The sequence below is a fragment of the Hemicordylus capensis genome, chromosome 1 (assembly GCF_027244095.1).
Source record: "Hemicordylus capensis ecotype Gifberg chromosome 1, rHemCap1.1.pri, whole genome shotgun sequence".
Classification (NCBI taxonomy): domain Eukaryota; kingdom Metazoa; phylum Chordata; class Lepidosauria; order Squamata; family Cordylidae; genus Hemicordylus; species Hemicordylus capensis.
Genome location: NC_069657.1, coordinates 212170159 through 212189333, shown reverse-complemented (window position 1 = coordinate 212189333; position 19175 = coordinate 212170159). Strand labels below are relative to the sequence as shown.

Genomic DNA, 19175 nt, shown 5'->3' with positions numbered 1-19175 from the left:
CTGCACTGTTCCTGGGAGAAAGTAGCCTGCACTTTTCAGATCTTTTACAGAGTACATATTTCCCGCTATTCAGCTTGAATCCCAGATGAGTTACTAACCCAGCGCTTCCACAGCAGCAGTGGCTTCTCTTGAAGATTTGACCTGAAGGGGCATTTCTTCACCTGCTCTCCTTTCTTCCCCCTCACACACTCTGCCATTCAGCACATCCACAGAGTGAAAAAACCAGCATTAGGCTGCAATGGACAGCATCATAAACATTGGGGCACACACCCTGAGTTAAAACAACCAGTGACCAACCATGGCTAATGGTCTGCAGGATTGTACCAATATTCTGCAATGTCCTTCAATCACCACTGATACAAAGTGAACATTTATTCAAAGTTCATTGTGCTCTACCTTCCAAAGAACTCGGAGAAGATGATGATTGCTAGAGCAACGATGAACATTAGAATAATACAGGGTGACACAAATAAAATGGATCCAGCTGTTGCTAAACAAGACATTATTTATTGTTAACTAGTAACTAATCTGAATTGCAGTTGTTACAATAAGTTACAAAAGATGTTGGAAATGTCTTCCATTCGCTTCCAGGCATGATTCAACTCTTTTCACTAATCTTCCTGAGACTTCCCCTCGCAAAAAATTTGTGGAGTAATTTTGAATACAGTACTGAAGATATTGTGGAGTTCATTCAGTTTTTCAGTACTCCAGTAAAAATGGTTTGGGGAATTATGGTATACAGGAGAACCTCATTATTTGTGGAACTGCTATTTGCGGTTCTGTGTATCCACAGGGTGTCTTATTGACACCCGTTTCCAGTATCCACAGATACTAATGGGTTAAAACCCATGTATCCACAGTTCCTAGAGGGCCAGAAATGATCATGGAGGTCACTTCCAGCTGCCATTTTGTCTCGTGGAAGCCAGGAAGAGACAGGTAGAGCCATTTTTTGGCAGATTTCTGGGGGGAAACTGACTTTCCCCTGTCGTTTTGGGGGGCATCCCTGGGCACATGGGGGACCCAGGGAGCACATCACAGTAGGTTCTGGCCCATTTGGGGGCTTTTAAAATTTTCCCCCTCCACCCTGGAACCTAACCCCACTTTCCTCATAGACCTAATGCCTCGTTACCCACAGTTCCTTACTCACGGTAGCAGGCAAGGAACAGAATCCCCACGAGTAACAAGGTTCTCCTGTAGTCCGATACAAGCTTAATCAGTGATGAATGTTAGGTCCCTCACATTTTCATCCATCAGATTTTGCTGGAACCAGTGGCAAAATGCCACGTGTTTTGCAGGCAGGCAGCCTTTAATGCATGGGATGACACTCATCTTGTATGGTTTTAACGCAATTATTTAAAGTGCTCTTCAGTAAGATTCCCTATTTACACTCAACTGTTTCACTAATATTTGAGCAGATGTCTTGAGACTACATTTGAAACCCACATGGATTTCATTTAACTTCTCGTCATTCACAGGCTAATTCAGTTTTGGTGGGATAACTGATTCTGTGGTGTGAAATCTTATTCTTAATCTTAACCTGGGTCTGTCTTATTTGTGTCACCCTGTATAACATCATTCTTGGGCAAAAATCTAATGCTTGGTTTTGGTCCTTCTCCTCAGTTACGGGTAGTAGATGTCTGGCAGCCATAACAGCTGCTAAATCATTTTCAGAGCTTTAACATTCTCCACTGTGCAATTTCCTTGTGTGTGGCTGGTAGAGGCAGAGTGGCAGGTCTGAATAAAGGAGTGTGTGTGCGTGTATATATATATATACATATACATTCATATTCTCTCTCTCTTTCTCTCTCTCGTTCTTCTCCCCCACACACACACTTTTTTTAAAGGGCAGGCTCAAATGCACCCCTGCTATTGATGGGCCATGACTATCAATGGACTTTTGAGGTGGAAAGTTTACACACTCTTGCCAACAATCACAAACAACTGTTATGGCTCATAGTGAGAAAAGCCCCCGTTACCATCTCAAGTAATATTAGACTGATAATAATCATAACCTAGGCTATAATGATAGACTAGCCTATGATTTATTAGACAAAATACTTGTAGGGTGACATGTCATTATTACTAGCGCTGCTTCACTCAGGATCCCCATGGATGCATGTAAAGGGAGGCACAGATTGGCAATGGATTACAGAACAACATAGAGAGACAGAATTATCACATGTGATGGTGTGCGCATGGGGCCCAATGCAATTTCCTACATGCAAGTGATCAATCTGCATAAAAGACTTGACTTCTCATTATTAGAGACATTAAAGAAAGAAACCAGACCAGACCTCTGTACTAAATACTGGTCAAGCACAGCCATATTTGATTATAGTAAGCATGCATCTCTCTGCTAAACACTAAACCAGACTTCAAATAGGATGTCTCATGCCTTTAGATGTAAAGGACAGACAATTAAGCTTCAGTAAATTAAGGGCACTTTTATTATATTAAGAAATTAAGCGTTCCCCTTCAAATACACACCCTGACATTTCTGCTTATGCCAAAAATACAACATCTAAATATGTGCAAGTATCCGTTTCTTCCAGACCCTCCTGCAAGCAACCAATTTTATAGCCATAAAACGGAGTGAGAAAGTGATGGAATGTATAAGACTCAGTTTTACAAGAACACACACTATGATTATTAGGAGAGTTTGATTTTATCGTCTCTTATTCACAGGAAGAATGACTGCTTGAGCAATGGAATTATTACTAACATGGGCAGCTGAGCTACAGTGGTTAGGCTTTAAATAGGATTAGGGTGCTGGATACAGGACAATGGCTGGCAGAAGTTCCTTTGTGAAAACTAGCTTGGCCTAGGGAGGAACCTCAACTTTTGCTGCTGCACTTACAACCTCCGTCAGGCTAGGTGAGAAAATGGAGGCACAAAGCAGGGCCTTCTCTAGGGTGGCACTCCATGCCCAGCAAGCTATATCAAAGTTAACTCCTTACATAGTTTCTGAAAGCAGTGGAAGTCTTCCTTGTTTTAATGTGCTTTCTTGATGGTTTGTTTTTCAGCAGCTATCTGAGTTTAGTGTCAAGTTTTTACTTACATGTATTAGATTTTATTTACGTGTGTTTTAATATTTTGATGGTAAATTATTTTTGAATAGAAGCATTTTAAAAGAGGCATTTTTGAATAGAAGCATTTTAAAAGAGGCAAAGCATAAACCATACTCATCAGATATTTCAATGTTGAGCTTCTGCTTGGTTTGGCTGAGTGTAGTACGATAAAGCTTGGTAGCCATTTCAATAAGATGATCACTGCTGAACAGGAAGTCCCCCTTTCCAGCTGCTCCAGATCCCTGGCACAAAAAGGAGAACTAGTGATTGAGAAAAATTACTCAAAGGAATTGGGGCACATACGTACACACATATATATATGTGCATACAGACAGATACCAGTAACCTTCTCTTCATTCCAAATAGATTGCAATTATGGTATTAGCATTACTGTTCTGAATAACATACATCATTTTTCACCACACAGTATTTGATACCCACCTCTCTGAGATGCACAGCAAAGAAGCCATCATTCTGGGAGCTCATAGACACTTTAGTGACATCCCCCAGAGGAACTTCTGATTTGATTTGCCCTGACTTCTGATCGGCAAGAAGGACATTATTTTTTGTGAGCAAGAAAATCCTAGCAGTGCACTGAGAAAGAACAACAACAACTTCTGAGCTCATCAGAGTACCAGTTAAACAGTAAACAAGTCTTCAAGTAGATACATGTGTCAACATTTTTTAAGTCTGGGGGACTAAAGGTGGCACTAATCTGGTACAATGAATAAAGTGTAAAAAGTAGACGTTTCAGGCTAACTTCCTGTTTGTAAAATGGAATTTAATTACCAGTGATTTGGAGAATATTATGAGGAAAAAGCTACTTAGGGTCAAGACAGGTTACAAATCTGATTGATGCTCATGGGTTTAAATATGGTATCACCCACAAGGACAACTATTCTAAATACAACATTAAAGCTAATTTGATTACATATAACATCAGAAATAATTGATTATTAAATGCAACTTGTTTTGCTATCTCTTCAAATGGAGAAAGAGAGTAGAAATCTTATGAATCAAAGAAATTAAATTGGACCAAACAAGAAATCATGATATGCTTTAGGAAAAGTAAATTCTATGACACATCAAGATCCTTCTTCATTGTGTATACAAACCTTCCCATTTGCCCTGTTGATTTTGTTTACTACTTCAGCAATAATAATTTTTTCCTCCACGGCATCTTTAAGTTTCTTGTACTTGGGGTTCTTGCTGATTTCGAGGTAAGCTCCTTGAAAAGGCTGCCCAACGCTTTAGGGGACAAACAAAATGAAGGGTGACTGAAGTTAATAAGGGATTAATAAAAAGAGGAATTTGGGATCACACCAACATATCTCCAAGCAGGCTCTCAAATAGCCACAACTTGGGGCATTTAATAACTCCATTCATGTGATCAAGCAGAGAAGTGTTTGTAAACTGGAAAAGTGTGTTCATGTTTTCCTCTCTTTCAGATCATGAATTGTGCAGCAAGTGACTAATTTAAGTATACAAGGATGGACCCGCTACAAAATGTTGCACTACATTCCTGGTGTACATGTGTTACCTGAGCTGTGGCTGAGCATGGTGGAAAAAACGGAAGAGCTAGCAACAAAGGCAGGAGTCCTTGCTCTAGTTTGGATCTAACTTCAGGTGCAAATTTTACTTTTTCTGTTTTCTTGATGGGGGGAGGATATTGGTGCTCAGTGCCAGTGTTTTTTCATTCAGCCCTTATTGTTAAGCAGCAGGACTCTTCAGTTTTGTGGAATTGCTACAGAGTGGCCTAAGGCCATTTCTTCTGTTAAGTCTTATTGTGTTTATTTGAATCCCTAGAGTGTCCCCATAAAGCTGGGGAGCTGTGAGGAAATGTTCTCAAAATCTGCCCACCAGCACCTGGGAGGGCAATACTTGATAATATTGAGAGATTTTAACTGTCAGACTCATTCCTCTGCAGAAATAGAAGAGGGCTACCTGACTGGTGAGAAAGCCACAGAGTTTCAGCATTTTCTTCTGTGGAGACTATTAAAGAGCTTTTCCCCTCAGAAGAAGGGTTGTTCAAGCTGAGGGGTTTCCTGCTCTTTTTGCTGAAGCCCTCCTTTCCCCACTCCTTGCCACTGAATCCCATCAGATCCACCCATCTTGCTTGCCTTAACTGTCTGAGTTAATGAACATTCTGTTCCACTGACTAACATGTGGGCAATCTGGGTTTGTTTTTTTACTACCACCCCTTAGGGGTATTCTCCCTTCCAATTTTTTTGTGAAACAGATGCATCTGCAAGTCACCCCAAGCCTGCTGGTTTCCTCCATATGCCTGCAAGCACTCCAGTTTTCCATCCATAAGGCCTGTAACATTTCCAGTTCTTTCAGAAATACTATATAAATATTCCCTACTGAAATACGATCCTCACCATCTCTGACTATTTTTAAAAAGCACTTGAAAACCCACCACCCAAGCTTTTTCAGCTTTTAATTTTTTTTAGTTTTAATCTGTTTTTGATATTTAGATTGCCTAAATTGTTTTAAGATTTGTATGTATGTTTTAACTTGTTTTATGTAATTGTTAACTGCCCAGAGACAAATGTTTGGGGTGGTGTACAAATAAATAAATGTGAACATATTTGTGGGCTAATTTTAGATTAGTTTGAGAGAGAGAGAAACATCACAAGACCACTCTTGAACTTCAATAGTTTCACACTTGAAGGGGATGAAACAATGATGCTTGGCACTTCCTGAGCTGGCAGTCCAGTTTTTATGTTTTGCAGTACTCTGTGTGATGCTAGAGCATCATCTCTGGCTACCTTCCCCTCAGATTCAAACCGTGATATGAACGCACAACACACAGTCTTTCGTAAAAAAAAAAATCCAAATGTCCTAGCCACTTGGCCACATTTTAGAGAACACTCCCAACAAACCAAGAGACACACAAAAATATAACAAAATGCCACCAGATAAGTCTTAACTGAAGAGAGACTAACATCTCTCAAAGCAATCATCCCTTAATTTTTTTTTTTAAATTATGTTTATCATATTTATCACATTGGCTAAAGATGCCTGCCTCCAAAGGGAAAAAAAGAAGAACTGTAGCCTGTGTTACAACCTCCTTAAGCAATATGAACTATGTATTCCCCCTTTCTGGAACAAACAGTGCTGGCTGAGATTCATCAGAACACACGCAGACAGGCTTCTACCTGTCCGAGAAACTGATAAGATAAAGCAACAGTCATATAACCAAGTTAAGAACTTGGGTGGTGGGTGGGCGGGGAAATACCCAAGTAGGTATCGGTAGCTGATCCAAACCCACTCCCCACAGATCCACTGGTTTTTATATGCACCCTACATCTTATTTATCTCAAAATTTATGCTGCTGTGCTTTCTACAGAACAGCCTTCCTGCAGTCTACAGCACTAGACAGTGGAACGTGGCCAATGGACATTGCTTTGCTCTGCTGCAGGGTCCAAACAAAACCTCGTGCTATCATCTTTTCCTTGCTCCTCTCTACTACTGCTAGAAGCAGCCAGATGCTGAGGGAGTCTGAGCAGGCAAACAAGCAGGGAGCAGTGCTGGGGAAGAAACGGAACAGAGCTCTCTGCAGGCGGTTACAGCAAGCACTGGAAATCGCTCCTCCAGCCACCAGGAAGCTTCTGATCACATGGAGACTCATCCTTAGTCTCGTGTGAGAACTGCCCCTTCGTTGTTAGCTCAGTGGTGGCAACTGCTGGTCTGTAGACCAAACCCAACTCTTTCCCATCAGGCTTCTTGCAAGTTTGCTGTGGCCTCTAAAACTTAATTCCACACTTCACTGCTTTAGATCCAGGCCCAAGCCCAGCCAGTCAAGCAGCAGTGAATATCTGATTAAAACCTGAGCAAAGGCTGGCTCAGGAAAGAAAACAACAACCATGTAAAGCAGAGCCGGAAGCTTCTGGATGGATTCCCAAAATGCTAAGTTTACTTTATCTCCCCTGAGAACTTAAGTTTCTAAATCAACTCATTACATTTTTTTAAAAAAACCTGCTATAGCTAGGCAGGAAAGGAAAGTGGGTACCTATTTGGTTTCAATACAGCTTTTGGGCATCAGAGGTAAAGAAAAAGGAGGAGACAATACAGGCAAATCTCTTTATTCACGGGGGTTCCATTCCTTGCCGACTACTGTGAGTAATGAGGCATTATGCCTCATAGGGGAAAATGTGGGGTAGGTTCCAGAACGTGAAAAAATAGTAAAAAACCCTTGCTAAAAAAAAAGAAGTGAAAATAATGTGAACTGTTTACTGTACCATGCTCCCATGTGCTCAGGAATGCCTCTCAAAACCACGAGGTGGGGGAGGGTTTAAAAAAAGAAAAGAAATGAGGCACAAAATGGCTCCTCCTCACAAAATGGTGGCCAGAAGTGACCTCCACTGTCACTTCTGGCCCTCTAGGAACTGCGGATACGTGGATTTTAATTCATTAGTATTTGCGGATAATGAAAACAGCTATCAGTTAGATACCCGCAAATTGCAGTTCCGCAAATAATGAGGTTCTACTGTAAGTGCCATATCATATCATCATCTGTCTATGAAATGCAGACTTTCCAAGCACGGATTGCCCCATTTTTACATGGACTGTGCCATTCAATAGTCTATAACAATATGTCCATATTGAACCTCTGCTGAATGAAACCTTCAGCTTGAGGTGCTTTTAAAAAGCAGATCTTCCTTAGAATGATGTTTGTGTGAATGGGCTGAGAGTGGCAGAGCAGGCTGTGCAAATGCAAAACAAAACAGACAAACCTACAACCTGTGAGATTGACACAATTTTAAAATGCAGTCCTTAGAAAGGATCCTCACTCCCAATTCTGGATAATGCTTTTCCTCACACATTATGATGAGATGCTGTGCAAGCAACATCCACTTTTATTCTCCATACTACCTGAATTTAGTGGTCTCATATATGGGCTTTTCAGTGTGCCTACCCAAATTAGCTTTCAATTTTCTGGTGTAAAACCATGGAAGGAATTTTATTAAGCCAATAATCCATGCAATATAAAATAAATTCTCAAGGCAGGGCATTGGGAATAAGCAATTTGATGAAGTGCTAAAATGGGCAGCATCTGCTAGCAGAGATAAGTAAGGTTTTCTAGCAAATTTCCCCCAATCTATGTAAATGAGGCCATTTTATCTTGTAGCCTCAGCAGAGACACCTGAATAATTGGCTCATTACCTGGCTGGATATAAAGCTTTCTTGTCCTTGAAAAGTTCGCTAGCTTCCAGTTTTTCTTCATACACAAGCTTCTTCTGATCCGTGAACTGGTCTCTGTACTTTTTACACTACAAAAGGTGTAACAGATTAGTCACAAAACTACTCCTTGAAATGAGCTTCAAGAGAGGATCATGTCTGCTATAATTCACTTAGTGCTCCAGATACACATTTTAATGCTGTTCCAGATTGATGCAGTGATCCATGCAATTATGAACACAGCAATCAGCAGCAGCAGAAACACCTCATTTTCTACCTACTCTACCGTATTTCTCTGAACAAGCTTGCTACAGAACAGGCAAGACAAGTTGGTGTAAAAAGTCTCAAATTCTTCTGTCTGCATCTGCTGCTTAAGTAACTACTCAGGCTAAAACTCATTTGATACACAAAAAAGCGAACAGTGGTGACAGTTACATTTATGAACTTGTCAGCTACCTCATTTGCAGTTCTGAAAGTAATTATTAGCATACATACCAGGTATACAGCAGGAGTAAATTCCAGAGATTGGATAAAGCACACATTAATTGGAAAATGTGGTAACTGCCCTACATTTGTTATACTTCTCAATTTAATTCAGCCATCTTAAATGACAATTTAAATTCTTAAACGGAATTGTATGATGTATACATCACATATTAGTAAGCAGAGACACAAATATTCCAGCGTCAACCAACCCGCCTAGGTAATTCTAAAACTGTCCAGGTAACGTGTACATGTTGCTCAAGTTGGACTTTGCTTTACTTATTTTAAAGTCAGACACATTTTAAGCTTTTGTAAACAGGATTTAATAGAAAACTCACAAGATTAATGGCCATACAAGAACTGCTGAGACAATTTTCACAGGGAAACCAACCTGGACTCCCCTCCTAAGAAATGGGATCTAAGAGCAACTCATTCTCTTTGGAATGGACCCACTCTATGACAATGAAATATTCTTCACAGTCACTAGAGAACACATTTTTCTTCCTAAAAAGAACCCACTTCATGAAAACAACAACATAATCTCTTGAATAATGCTGTTACCCTCCACAGGTGGAATATCCTCTTTAGTTCCTTATGAGTTGAGTCCAAGAACAGATAAGGCCTTGCTGGCCAGTTTTTGTCTATTGGTGATAAAGAAGGCATCTTATTCTTCATTTCCAAAAAATATTTTTGCATCTATGTTAAGAACAATTAAGAAAGGTGTTTCAATTCATCAATTATTAATACTGAATGATTCAAACAGGCTTCATATGACTCAAATCACTTTGAAAATATTTTTGTTGAATGTTCTTCAATATGAATGTTCTTGACAATATGCAATATGTTGGCTCAAGGAAAATCCACTTTGACCTCTTAAAGAAGCTGAAATATGTGATGTTGAACCTTTAACAGGGAACATAAAGGTTCAACATCACATATTTCAGCTTCTTTAGAGGTCAAAGTGGATTTTCCTTGAGCCAACATATTGCATATTATCAAGAACATTCATATTGAAGAACATTCAACAAAAATATTTTCAAAGTGATTTGCAAAGCAAAAGAAATGAAGATGGCTCCCTGCCCCCCAAAGGGTGCACAAATGCAGGGAAATTCTCATAGCCCCTGAAAGAGTTGCCTTTTGTATTTTCAGCTTAGGAGCTAAGGCTTATGTTTCTGGCACTAAGGGATATTTATTTCCACTTCTAACCTTTGCAAAATTATGCAGGGTCAAATCAGACAATATGTGAGGCAATACAATGAAAAAACTTCAGTAGAATGAATTCTCTGATAGATTCAAGGAGGCAGTTTCATGCTATAGCTTCAAAAGTTAAATTATTTTTGTTTAATACAGGAAAACATGTTGTTCTTTAAATTTGTTACATTCCAGGTACATGCAAAAGAGCACCGTATGTACTGTTTATGTCAGTAGCATAATAATCTAGGTAATTAGAAGCACAAGTGCTACTTTCTAAGTACTATAAAAACAGTAGATTCTTCAAACCATCCATTTTATGTATAATGAGAAATATTTCATGTACCAAGTTTATTATTCTTTTCAAATGAATGGATATAGAACAAAGTTATTGCTGTGGAAATACGTACAATTTTCTGAAGTATAAATTCATAAATTTTCCTTCCAGCATTGGCACGGAAAAATTTCCTGTATTCTCTACGGACCTGGCAAATCAAAATCTCAGAGTAAATAACCAGTTTATTTTATTTTTAACTCACAAGCATAATGCAGGCACTGAATTACAAATAGATGAATTTTCAGGAGTGTTCTGTAAAAGTCAGCATAATCTGGGTTCTCTAGATACAGAAAACAGGATAAACACAGGCAAAGTACAACTACTCCTCAATGATACAAGGCATTCTCAGGCTTACTTCTCTCTGTTGCTGAGCCTGTGCTGTACCATTTCAGACTACAGATAGTCTGCAGACGCAGCTCTTGCCTGTGGGCTTCTCAGAGGCATCTGTTGGGCCACTGTATGAAACAGGATGCTGGACTAAGCCTTGGGCCTCATCCAGCAGGGCTGTTGTTATGAGTCCTCACTTGATTGCACGGTTCTCTATAAATAAAAGTCCCTGCATGTGCACTAGTTTTCTACCTGCAGGAAATTTTGTTTCTTATGGAGGAAAATTCAGCTATGTGATACCCCATTTACAGTGTCTGAAGTGGTACAGTCCGGACATAGATGTGCCATATCAATGAGTACTAGGCCTTGTCACAATTAATGCTGCCAGACAGCATCATATTTATAAGACGTTGGAGACCCTTTCAAGCAATGATCTTCATAGTACTTGGAATTAACTAATTAGCTCAAAATCTACTTTTTCCAGATACAGATTTGATCCCTCTATTCAAATACTTGGAAAAAGTCCATTGTTAGGGAACAGTGAAGTTCACCATTAGTTAGTTCACCTGAATGAGTCACAAACACACAGATAATCATAGATTGGTGATAACCTTTGAGTGGCTTGCTTGTATGCCAGCAAGAGTCAGCAGCATATGCATAAATCTTATTCATTACACAAATATATAGCGGCCAATGGCAAAACTCTCAATGACTTTAATGAAGTAGAAGTGCATGCTTGGTGGACTGGCACCCATTCCCAGCTCTGCCAACAAAATTACCTACCTGTAAATTGTGTTCTTTAAGCACGGCCTATACATAATTTCACTTTCGGTTGTGGCAGGAGGCCTCACTAATAAGTTAAGACTTTTCTAGAAAGCAATAATAGAGAGCTCAAAGCAAGTCCCCTCCCACCTCATCCAACAGCAACAAGACTTTGCCACATCAGCAGGGAGCAGATTACCCCCTCTTCAGTTCAAAATATCCAACCATCCAAAGAGCAAAGACATAGCAATATAAGCCACAAGCAAGTATGTGCATGAGTCAACTCTCAAAGAACAGCCGTTACAGGCTAAGCAACTGTTTTAGCCACTGAACATCTACACACATCCCCACTTCTGGTTGTCTAACACCACTGACCTTCCACTCTGTTACCAATTTTACCTCAAACACAAAATTCCTAAGTGTACTCAAACTAAGTATAAATTGATCCCTAGAAGAAAAGCCCTTAAAAGAAATATGTGGCTGCTTTTACCTCAGAATAATAAAATCTCCTGAGGATAGAAATGTTTTACTACCAAAAATAGTTGCTTGGAGAGTAGCTCCCTTACAGCATATGGAGCTGTGTTCCTTGATGTGGCAAAAGTGTTCTGAGTGGGTGGGTGGGGCTCCTTGAACTGGACCACTGCTTTCTGCAGAAGTCTGGAGGGGCTGGAGGCCACTCCTGTGGATGGGATCCTATTTGAACTCGTAAAAATTGTCAGTTGCAAAAGATACAATGCTTCAGCTCAGATTCAACACACTAAAAAAGGTTTCCTTAAAGGAAAGTGATATCCTAGTTTTTTGTATCACTTTCTCCTGCATATCAATAAATTAAATACACCTTCAAATGCAGACCTGTCCCAATCACATATAAAGTGTGTGTGTGGTGGGGGGAGTCACAGCAGCCCCAGAGCTGTGCCAGGCTCACACGGTGGTGTTGTCCTGTGTGTCAATTCACTTCTTCAGTTGGAAACATTCCTGTGTGACTGCTGCAATTTGTGTGATCACAGCCAAGTGGGAAGTGCTGAAGCAAACTCACAAATTGTATGCAGCCCCCATGTGGAACCACCAGTTCACACAAATGAACATGACTCAGTTACTAGTCTGCTACTGGCCCTGCAGGTTTCTCAGGCGCTGGTCTAGAAGCACCATCCTGCCAGGATCCAGCCTCACTGGAACACTCTGAAGGGAAACGGACAATCCTCTATGCTTAGAAATGCTGGGCTGTAATGTACCAGCAAGGGCAAAGAAAGCTATAAGCACAACCCTTTCCTACAGCAGCAAGGGGAAAGGAAGAAGAGGAACACCCAAAGTCACTTCCTCCAACGGTGTGGCCAACACAGGTAAAAGTCACTAATTGTGACTGCATCCCTTTAATTAAAAACTATTTGGGGCAATTTATTGTCTCAATGACAGTCCACACTCTGGGCAAGATTAGCAATCTCTTCAGACCAAAAAGAGCCACATAATATATTAAAAACAAAAAACCCACACTCATTTAACACAATTTCATACATTCAGTGCAATGGTTTTTTGGATTTGTTTGTTTTCAAGGTCCATGGGAAAAAATAATTTACTTAAAGATCATGCTTGCTTTAGCAACCCCAGAGCACCAGAAGTGTATTATGTGTTAGTAGATGCCACGCTTTATTGAGTTCATTGTTGACACAAGGGAGTTGAGAAAGTACCTTTAGTCCAAGCCAGTAAGCCCAAATGACTGCAACAGCATGCTTGCGCCTAGCCTCCTCCTTCAAGCGTTTCAACTCCCTTCGAGCCTAAAACGTTTAGATAGTGAATCACAGAGACAGCCTGATGCAGACAGCACAATGACCAGAAAGAAGATTCTCTCATTGACAGAGCAGCTGATATAGGAAGATGGCAGACCAGGAGGCAACCTTTAACACCAATAGCTTGTCAGTGCAAAGACAGAGTCAGAGTACAGCTGATAAAGCTGCATATAAAGGACTATAAGTGGCAGAAGTTCTCTTGGTGCTAGCACTCATCGATGGCATGTTAAGTCGGTCAGTCATAGAGGCTGATTGGTTCTGGATTTTAATGGAAAGCTTCCTTCACAGTTGCAGCCCTTAGGAATGTTAATTCAAATCAAGCAGTAGAAGCCAGCCTATATATTCAGTTCAGCAACAGCAGGTATCTGAAGCACAAAGAGACTCAGCCAAGGGTTGAATATAAGTATCATACATGTGATCCCTGATTAGGGCATATCCATCAATCTACAATTTTATACTATTCCAAGAACTTTTATGCCAATGCAGTTTCTTCCAAGATCTTGTAAATGAGTTTGCTTGTTTTTTTCTTTATTGCCACATTAAATTCATGGGTGAATGTCACAGAAACATGACTTCAGGATGTCACAAACTTTACATCACAGAAACATGACTTCACTATGTCATGTTTCACACCACAGAAACATGATTTCAGTATGCCATGAGAAGGGGGGGAAAGGGGAAACAAACTTTTTTTAAAAGCAAAAAAATAAATAAATCAATGCATTCATTGCAGGCATGACTTTGTTATTTTTTTTCCTGGTATTTTTGTATTAGTAAAGGACAGACATCTATCATATCTAAACTGTTGAATAAAAAACATTACAAACAGCAGCTATAGCTATGCACCTGCAGCATTAACACCTTGTATTTATCATAGGTTTGTCTTGCAAATTTTACTATTTGAAAGATCTCCAAAAAGCATGGCCTGTTATTTAGATCTTTATTTAAACAAGAGATCATACAAGGAAGCACACTTAAGTTCTTAGCAGAGGACATAATGATATTGAAATGAATTGCAGTGTACTTGTCCTAGTGTGTTTTGATCAAGAAGAAACAGAATGCCTCACAGCTCCATCCTTTTATCATCATTCTGCAAACAGTGACAGTTCCTTATAAAGGCTTATTGACCTATAGGATTCCTCTCCATGACTGACATCCAGAGAAGCAGCCCGAGGATGCAGAAGGAGCTGCATACTCACAGACAGAGACAGCTCCTAATGCAGCCAGAGACTTCCTGAGCAGCAAAGCATGACATGGGAGGGGGAGGGATTTTTTTTTTAACTGATCTCTCCTGCCTCCAGAAGTATTGTTCACCTTCCAGAAATATGTCCCTGAGGGCTGTGTAACCCTTAGGTAGATAGTTAAGTAGGTCAGTCTGTGTCTCACTCACTTACTCACTCAGCATTGCTGGTTACATGGTGGTGGGACAGCCAAATGATACGACTACCTTTGAGTCACTTCACGGTCAAAGATTCATGTCAAGCCTCCTTTATCTAAATCACCTGAACCTATAAGTCAGTCAAACCTATTTATTTGTTACTTAACATACAGGAAGTATGTTAATCCAGTTCCAAGAAAGACTACCTATGGCTTTATCCAATGCCATTTTCCTTTAGTAATAAAGTAGAACCTTGTTATTCATGGAACTGCTATTCATGGTTCCACATATCCGTGGGGTGTCCTATTGACACCCGTTTTCAGTATCAGTGGATATGACAGGGTTAAAACCCATGTATCAGCAAATCCTAGAGGGCTGGAAGTGACCGTGGAGGTCACTTCGGGGCACCATTTTGTCCGTCAGAGCAATTTTGTGGCTCATTTCTTGGGAAAAGACACTTTCCCAACAATTTTCCATGGTTGGGGGTGGGGGCATTTCACAGCTTTCGGGGTATTCCTGGACATACGGAGCATGGTACAGTATGGAATTTCATAATCCCCCCCCCACACACACACACTTTTAAGCACTTTCCCTCCATACTGAAACTTAACCCTCAGTTTCCCATAGGAATAATGCCTCATTACTCATGGTTCTGTTCCTCACAGTAGTAGGCGAGGAACAGAACCCCTGTGAATAACGGGGTTCTCCTGTATGCTTTACCTGATTCTTTAGACCTGCAACCCTCAAGTAACCTTTTCTGGTATATCACCACTGAAATCTAGATTTCACCTAAGTGAAATTTAAAAATAAATAAATGTATAGCCAGGCTACTGGTGAAATTTTTCTTCCTGAGCAAGTCACTTTTGGCTCATTACAATTAGCAGTTATCTCAAATATCTCAAAACGTGCAAAGTATCCAACTACACCCTACGGATTAGCAACAAGTCTTACACCAGGGGTCTGAAAAAAGGGACATCTACCCAGGCTCTTGGACTACCAAAGCTCCTGATATCAAATGAAGATGCTTTATATGGAGTCAGCTCATTAGTCCACCTATTCTTGAGCTTTCTATGTGGCTCATCATCAGCTCTGCAAAGTCTCACAAAAAGGTATTTTCCAACATGGGACTTTCTGCATGCAAAGCATGGCTCTACTACTGAACTATGGCCCTCCCACAATATAAGCCAATGAGTTCTAGGGTGGGCTCACTGGTGATGGCACAGCAGCTCCGTGATAGACAATAGTACATGTTTTACATGCATGATTTTTCATTGCCAAGCACCACTAGCTTTGATGGGGGATGAGGACCAGCAGTTAGTTTCTTAAACTCCCCCTCCCCCCCACATCAATGTCTCACCTCCTCCCTCTTCTTTCTTGTCAAAAGCTCTTCAGCACTACCAGCAACAGATCCTCCCTCCCCATCAGAGCACTCACCTACACCTTGTAGCTTCCCGACTATACCCCCTGTTCTGTGCCATTGCTTAATTGTCAGAATTCCCTCACATGCAAAAAGGGAGAGCTGTCCCCTAACCTGTGAGCCTGAGCCCTTTTCTATGGACCAATGCCACCATCACGCCATTTCACAACTTTCTCCTATGCTGCAAGTTGCATGTTACACACACTCCAAATTTCTTGACCCCTGCCTGGCTAATTTAAATGGAATTTATAGAGAGAATGATGCTGTGGCAAGCAGTAGCAGCCTTTAGTAGGCCAGCACCTTTGAGCTACTGAGGACTAGAAAGGATATCCTTAAGATGGTTCAACAGCTTGTGGTTATGAAGGAGTGCTGCAGGCCACCTAAAGGGCAGGTCCCTGGGTCTTAAGTTTCAGAGTCTTAACTTATAGTGTCCAATGGAGGAAACGATGTCATAAGTGTTGGGATGAAAAAATCCACACCTGTTGTAAAATGTGAAGTATTGAGGCATGGTTAGAACATACGTGCGCTGCTATGACTATAATTAGATTGAAAAAAGTTCAATTAAACAGTGCAGGAATCTATTAAAAATTACTGCATGTGCATGCTAATAATGATCTTTTGTTCGAAGACATGCAAGTTTAGTTGAATGCATTTTAGAGCTAGAGTCTAATCATTTTCAATCTTGATCTTGAATGGCTCATTAGCAAGCAGTTAGTGTCATACGCTGGGCATGCCTAGAATTTTTTAGTATAGAAATTTTTCAGGTTTAGTGTGACAAAGATGGAAATGAAAGGTTATCAATGATCACATGCTTACATTGACTAAGCTGGTAAAAATGATTCAAGTCTTGCTTTTTTACTACTGATGAGGTTGGATAAAGAAGGGGGCACATGACACTTGCATGTAGTACCTTAAATCCAAGCCAGTAAGCCCAAATAACAGCAATAGCAAGTTTATTCCTAGCCTCCTCCTTCAGCCGCCTCAGTTCCCTTCGCGCCTGTGGTGTATTTGAAAAGGAATTACAGAAAACTTTGAGAAAAGGCTGTTTCAGCTTCCCAATGGACAAAGAAGGAAGAAAGAAACCACATCATTTCATACAGCAAAAATGAAAATGTGTACTGGATTTCGAGACTGAAACCTCTCAAGCATACAGCCTCAAGAAAGAGAAATGCCAACCAAGTAGCCAAAGTTAAACTGAAAAGGTGATCTTTGCTCCATGCAGTGGCTCTGAAACAACAAAAGTCTGTGTGTCTTTTCTTACCTGAGCACCATGCCAGTAGGCTGCAATCGTGGTTACGGCTTCTTGACAGCGCTTCTGGTGCTTCAGTTCTCGAAGAAGCTTCCGAGCCTGTTATCACCCAACCCCAAAGAAAGAGTTAAATACTAACAATACAGCTCTATAAAGGATATGAGTTATTGGATGCCCACCTACCCGCCCCGCCCCCATTAGGAGGGACAAATACTTGGGTATTCTTTAATTGAAAATATAATTCAGTTCTGTCCAGCATTTTCCTGGGCAGATGCTTCCACCCATTAATATACAGTGTTGCACAATCAATGGGAGCAAAATAGCATTCATTTCCTCCGAGTTATTATTGGTACACAAGTAGGTCTGGAGCCTAAATTAGCTTTCCCAGACCTCTCTAATTCTGATCATGACTCAGGATTTGAAGCTACAACCAATCCTGTTTTTAAAATATTCAACAGATGCATGCAATGCAGATTCTAGAGAAAGCTTAAGTTCAACAAGACTTTTGGAGGGGTGGGGGAGATTAGAAGATTTTAAGCATAATAATCCAAACAACATTCCGGTAACCCACAATGCTCTTAACTAGTTTTGCATATTATATTATTTTGGCACAGGCACAGTATAAATTGGTACACTGCTGTCCGGTTTGTTTAAAGAACATTAAGACTAGAACTACATTTTGAACATCAGGGCCTGGCCCCCCTCTAATATTGAAAGATGAGTTCCATTCTAATTGGTGTAAGAGCCTTCATGATAAAATGAGTAGGGATGTGCAAACTGGTTTGGGGGTTCAGTACTTCCTAGTCCCTTCGGGGGGCTTCCTAAAGGCCGTGGGTATGTGTGTCCCGCAAAGGTTCCCCCTCCCCCCGCCAGCCTTGTTTATCACCATCATGGTCTGTAAAATAATCCTTTTTGCCAGGCCTCGCAGAGGCCATTTGAGCATGCACGGCAGCAGGAAAAATGGCCGTTGCGCCAAATAACAGAGGCCTGAACAGGCCAAAAAGGATTATTTGACGGGCCATGTCAGTGATAAATGAGGCCGGTGGGCTTTAGGAAGCCCCCCAAAGGGGCTAGGAGGTACTAATATTTTTAATTTTTTAAAAATTGTGAACCCACCCCCGCAGACCGAAGTGGACTGGACTGAACTGGCCTGGTTTGAGTGCAGTTTGCATTCAAACCGAACCAGGCCAGCCAGTTCTGTGCACACCCTTAAAAATGAGCAGATATGGCCTCTCTCCACAATATCTACTCTCAGTGGGATATGATGCCACCAAAGAAATTATTAAACAACATATTGTGGATATAGAAAAGCAATCTGATTTAAGTTTTGTTAACCTTCGTAGCATTCCAGGTGGCTTCTCAAACTTCCCTCAGCCAGTGGCATACCTTACAAATTTGACCACTCTAAATCAGAGGAGAGCATTCTCATTGGAGCAGTTTAATGCCCTGCCTTCTGCCATTTTAGATGGCAGCTCAGGAACCAGCTATATCCATGAGGTTCAGGCAATATTGAGTCCATCTCACATACAAGTTGATGTTGTCATCTAAGAAGCTGTGTGTACTTTGTACACATCAACATTCTCTGCCCCAAGAAGAGAAGAGGCACAATGTTCCAACATGTTCCATGGAAAGTAACAGCAGAGAGTTATTCCTGAACAGCTTCTGTCTATGTACAGGTGCCACTTATGCGCATTCTTGATCATGATGGTGGTGGAACTGATACCCCGCCCCCCAGCAATAACTAACACCAGGTTATTTCTGACAGAAGGCTTTGGATTCTAGCTTTGAATACTTGGAAGTCTCAATGGATCTCCAGTGCTAAAATCACAAAAGAAAAGGGGAATGGGCAAACTCATACTATTAACCATACTCACCTTCCATCCCCTGATATAAGACTGTACTACGATGGCAGAGCTCTTAATCTGTTGGTATTTCTTTTGTTGCTGTATTGAAAACAAATGTGTGCAAATATCAAATCTGGATTTTTTAAATTTT

At 40.6% G+C, this 19175-nt stretch overlaps 1 protein-coding gene across 11 annotated transcripts in view; it reads right to left on the bottom strand.

Moving 5' to 3' along the window:
* The window catches only part of MYO1B (myosin IB), a 170127-nt gene that overhangs the window by 7479 nt on the left and 143473 nt on the right, over nt 1–19175 (bottom strand). For 9 of the 11 annotated variants that reach the window (XM_053273726.1, XM_053273736.1, XM_053273747.1 and 6 more), the window contains 10 exons: nt 19055–19123; nt 17193–17279; nt 16842–16928; nt 13038–13124; nt 10337–10411; nt 9297–9431; nt 8238–8344; nt 4184–4316; nt 3510–3662; nt 3183–3310 (listed from right to left, as the gene is read on the bottom strand). In XM_053273726.1, the coding sequence (XP_053129701.1) occupies nt 3183–3310; nt 3510–3662; nt 4184–4316; nt 8238–8344; nt 9297–9431; nt 10337–10411; nt 13038–13124; nt 16842–16928; nt 17193–17279; nt 19055–19123 (1061 nt within the window). The remainder of the gene's footprint in view (nt 1–3182; nt 3311–3509; nt 3663–4183; nt 4317–8237; nt 8345–9296; nt 9432–10336; nt 10412–13037; nt 13125–16841; nt 16929–17192; nt 17280–19054; nt 19124–19175) is intronic. The other 2 variants (XM_053273756.1, XM_053273763.1) reach the window with 2 other exon arrangements.